Source organism: Mus pahari, chromosome 3, assembly GCF_900095145.1.
Source record: "Mus pahari chromosome 3, PAHARI_EIJ_v1.1, whole genome shotgun sequence".
In the NCBI taxonomy this organism is placed as follows: domain Eukaryota; kingdom Metazoa; phylum Chordata; class Mammalia; order Rodentia; family Muridae; genus Mus; species Mus pahari.
In genome coordinates this window covers 71,628,316-71,632,381 of record NC_034592.1, presented here as the reverse complement: position 1 = coordinate 71,632,381, position 4,066 = coordinate 71,628,316, and the positions used below count along the sequence as shown (strand labels likewise).

At 34.4% G+C, this 4,066-nt stretch overlaps 1 protein-coding gene across 1 annotated transcript; it reads left to right on the top strand.

Annotated features, from left to right (window-relative positions):
- The first annotated feature begins 2,029 nt into the window (after window positions 1–2,029).
- LOC110318792 (olfactory receptor 8K3-like) lies at window positions 2,030–2,971 on the top strand. Its single transcript, XM_021194057.1, has one exon. It carries the CDS (start codon window positions 2,030–2,032, stop codon window positions 2,969–2,971), a length of 942 nt encoding a protein of 313 aa, XP_021049716.1.
- Window positions 2,972–4,066: the final 1,095 nt, after the last annotated feature.

Genomic DNA, 4,066 nt, shown 5'->3' with positions numbered 1-4,066 from the left:
CACCGAAATGGATGCTCACAGCCAGCTACTGGATGGAACACAGGGTCCCCAATGGAGGAACTAGAGAAAGTACCCAAGTACCTGAAGGGGGCTGCAACCCTGTAGGTGGAACAACAACAGGAACTAACCAGTATCCCCTGGGTTTGTGTTTCTAGCTGCATATGTAGCAGAAGATGACCTAATCGGCCATCAGTGGGAATAGAGGCTCCTTGGTCTTCCAAACTCTATATGACCTAGCACAAGGCAAGGCCTGGGCCAAGTAGTGGGAGTGGGTGGGTAGGGGAACAGAGGTGGGGGGAGGGGTATGGGAAACTTTCGGGATAGCATTTGAAATGTAAATAAAGAAAATAATAATAAAAAAAAATACTGAGACATGCATTTTTCAATATTAATACCTGCCTTTTTCTTGTTATTTTACAGTGATGCTCCTACTGAGAATAGAACTATTTGCACTGTGTATTGTATCATATTGGGAAGGTAACTTTATGCTATCAGAACAGGAGGATTTTCTGCTATACCAATGAATGTTTTAAAATGCCACCTACAACATTTTCTTTTTCACTATGGTATTTGTGTACTACAATCAATCAAACAATAGGAAGTAGCCACATTTATTGTTGACCTTTTAAAACATATATTCTCTTTTTAAAATGTTGTTTATCAAGGAGGAATTTTGACAAGTCATCATATAACCAATTTTAGTATGTTTTCTTTCATTTTTAAAAAATTTCTTCATATATTCTTAGATCAGTTCTGAGCTATAACATATATCATTGTTATATAAATTTATGAATGAATTATGCTAAAAATTACCCATCAGTGAGTATTATATTTACCCATTATATAATGAAGGAAACTTGTATTCAATTTTATTATACTAAAAATTTATACAGAGATATAATCCTAAATAACAGGCTTGTTAAATTTTACCATTGGGTGGTACAGGTAGATACTAGGTTAATTGTGTGTCTCATGTGTTTCATGACCAGTTTCTCATTTGCTCATCTTTTTAGATCTAACCAAAAACAAAAGCCTCTATCCTATGGGATGTGTACATTAATATATGAGGGACTTTTTTTCAGGTAAGTTACTGTATCCAATGACTCTTTGAACTAATGATTACCATATTTGTGGACTGTGGTTATAGAGCACAGAATCCCATATTTTAGTGTCTGTTCATCTTTTTAGTAAAATGTACAAAGTCTTCTTAGTTCTGTTTATGCTAGGAAGGTATTCTATTCATGATGAAGTTTTTTAAAATGTATGTTTCTGTACACTAAGCCAAGGTGAATGTTGATTGCATAGATATTCTCTACGGTTTACTTTTTCTTCAAGTAAGGAAAACTACAAGTGTGATGTGCTCCAATATTTTCATTAATTTACCTAGAATACACTGACTAAGTGTTACGATGCTGCTGTCTGCTTTACCTGCAGGTTTTAGGGTTTTACATATCTCCATTCTTACCGAGAGTCCCAAAATTATTGAAAAACCCTCAGTAATGTGTGTATTATAATTGGCATGAATGTTATATAGCATAACAAAATATAATTATAATATCAAAATATAATTTCATTTATATGAGCAATAAAATGAAAAAGGCAATAATTCTTATCCAAGACTGTGAAATTTCAAACTTCTACAGTTTTTGAAGTTTTATTTTTTTCTTCACATTTAATACATTTACCTTACCCTCTGAGCCTGCTAATCAAGGTTTTTCAGCATTAAAATTTTAAGACTTTGAGCTATACATGTTTGAGGTATTTAACAAAGGGCATAATTTCATATCTTAGTTTTATACTAAACATGAGATAAATGTGAGTTTGTTTCACTTGTCAAAGAAAATTATTACAGGGAATGATGTGATGCAATTCCATATATATGCCATTTGTGTTCATGTGGATTCATATTCAAATATTTTATCAGAAGTATAAAATTTATATTAGTTTGGAAAATAAAATAATTCTATATATTTGAAAACTACTGATGATGCTGGTGTCTTTATTCAGAACAGGTTTCTGATCTTGTCTAATGGAGAAATATAATCTCACAGTGGTGACTGAATTCATCCTGGTGGGCATCACTTACCACCCTCAGTTTCAGGTACCATTGTTTGGACTGTTGCTCATCATTTATCTGACCTCACTAGCTGGCAACTTGGGCATGATCATCCTTACCATGGTGGATTCCAGGCTGCAAACACCCATGTACTTTTTTCTCAGACACCTCGCTACTACTGACCTTGGTTATTCAACAGCTGTGGGACCAAAAATGTTAAACGATTTTCTTGTAGAACAAAATACAATATCATTTTATGCCTGTGCTATCCAGTCATCTTTCTTTAGTATGTTCATTGTTAGTGAATTTTTTATTCTTTCTGCAATGTCTTATGACCGTTATGTGGCAATCTGTAAACCACTTCTCTACTCTGTCATCATGTCACCAAAAGCATGTTGGATATTAGTCACCATTCCCTATCTTTATAGTATAGTTGTCTCACTTCTAGTTAACATAAAGATTTTCACTTTATCCTTCTGTGGCTACAATGTCATCAGTCATTTCTACTGTGATGCACTCCCTTTGTTATCTTTGGCCTGCTCAAGTACACATGAAGTTGAAGTGATAATTTTAATCTTCTCAGCTTTTAATTTGCTTTCATCTCTTCTTATAGTAATTGGATCCTATCTACTTATCCTTATGGCAATTTTAAGGATTAACTCTGCTGAGGGCAAATGGAAGGCTTTCTCCACATGTGGGTCCCACCTGACAGTAATCATTGTCTTTTATGGGATTTTGATATTTATGTATTTGCAACCTACATCCACTCACTCCATTGACACTGGTAAAGTGACTTCCATCTTTTACACTCAGGTTATCCCTATGTTGAATCCCTTAATATACAGCTTGAGGAACAAAGATGTAAAAGATGTCCTTAAAAAAACAATGGAAAAAGTGCACAATCTAGTCTCATAGAATTTTTATACTGTTAAAAGTTGTCATATATATATATATATATATATATATATATATATATATATATATATATATATATATATATGAATGAATGAAAGGACAAGAGAAGAACACCAAGGTTAAATTCTGTGTGTGAATGTGAAGAATAAAAGTTATTAGAAAAATTTAAATGGATATTGTGTTTTAAATATTATAATAAATTATTCAATATTAACATGGGTTTCTGTTTTATTTTCCATAGATCCACTCTATATATTTTTAGCCACTTATTAGTCGACTTAAAAGCGACCTTGACCATTACATTAAGAGGTGAACTGTATTGCTTAGATATTAAGGTCTCATTCATATTAATATACGTATCTATCCCTATTCCATCCAGACACAATGCAATGATTTCTTATTATTTCCTACATTCATATAAGAGTCTATTAACTTAATGTATTTATCGATTTCACACAAAATACTTTAATTTTATTTTTTAATTTAAATTATTCTATTTATTTACATTCCAGTTGTTGCCCCCCTCAATGTCTTCTCCCAGAGTTCTTCATCCCATTCTTTTTCCCTAGCCTCTGAGAGGGTACTCCCCACCCAATATGGCCACCCCCTTCCCTGGGGCCTTAAGTCTCTCTAGAATTAAGCACATCTTCTCCCACTGAGGCCAGATCAGGCAGACTTCTGCTACATATGTGCCAGGGACCTGGAACCAGCCCCTGTATGTTCTGGGCTGCTGGTTCAGTCTCTGGGAGCTCCCTGGGGTCTGTGTTAGGTGACACTATTGGTCTTCCTATGGGGTTGCTCTCCTTTCAGCTTCTTCAGTCCTTCCCCCAATTCAATCACAAGGGTTCCCAACTTCAATCCAATGGTTGGGTGTAAGTATCATCTTCTATCTCAGTCAGCTGCTGATAGGGCCTCTCAGAGGTATAGGAATTTACTTCTGGAATTTTGATTCTATTCCATTGATTCATCTATCTGTCCCCGCATAACAACTATGCAGTTTTTATAACTATTACTTTCTAGTAAAGCTTAAGGTTAGGGGTGGTGATCACCACATGGCCTACAAGCACTTAAAGAAATGTTAAGATACTTTCTTTT

Bases quoted from the DNA above. Each gene is read 5' to 3' on its own strand.
- LOC110318792 (XM_021194057.1), top strand. From the start codon at position 2,030: ATGGAGAAATATAATCTCACAGTGGTGACTGAATTCATCCTGGTGGGC.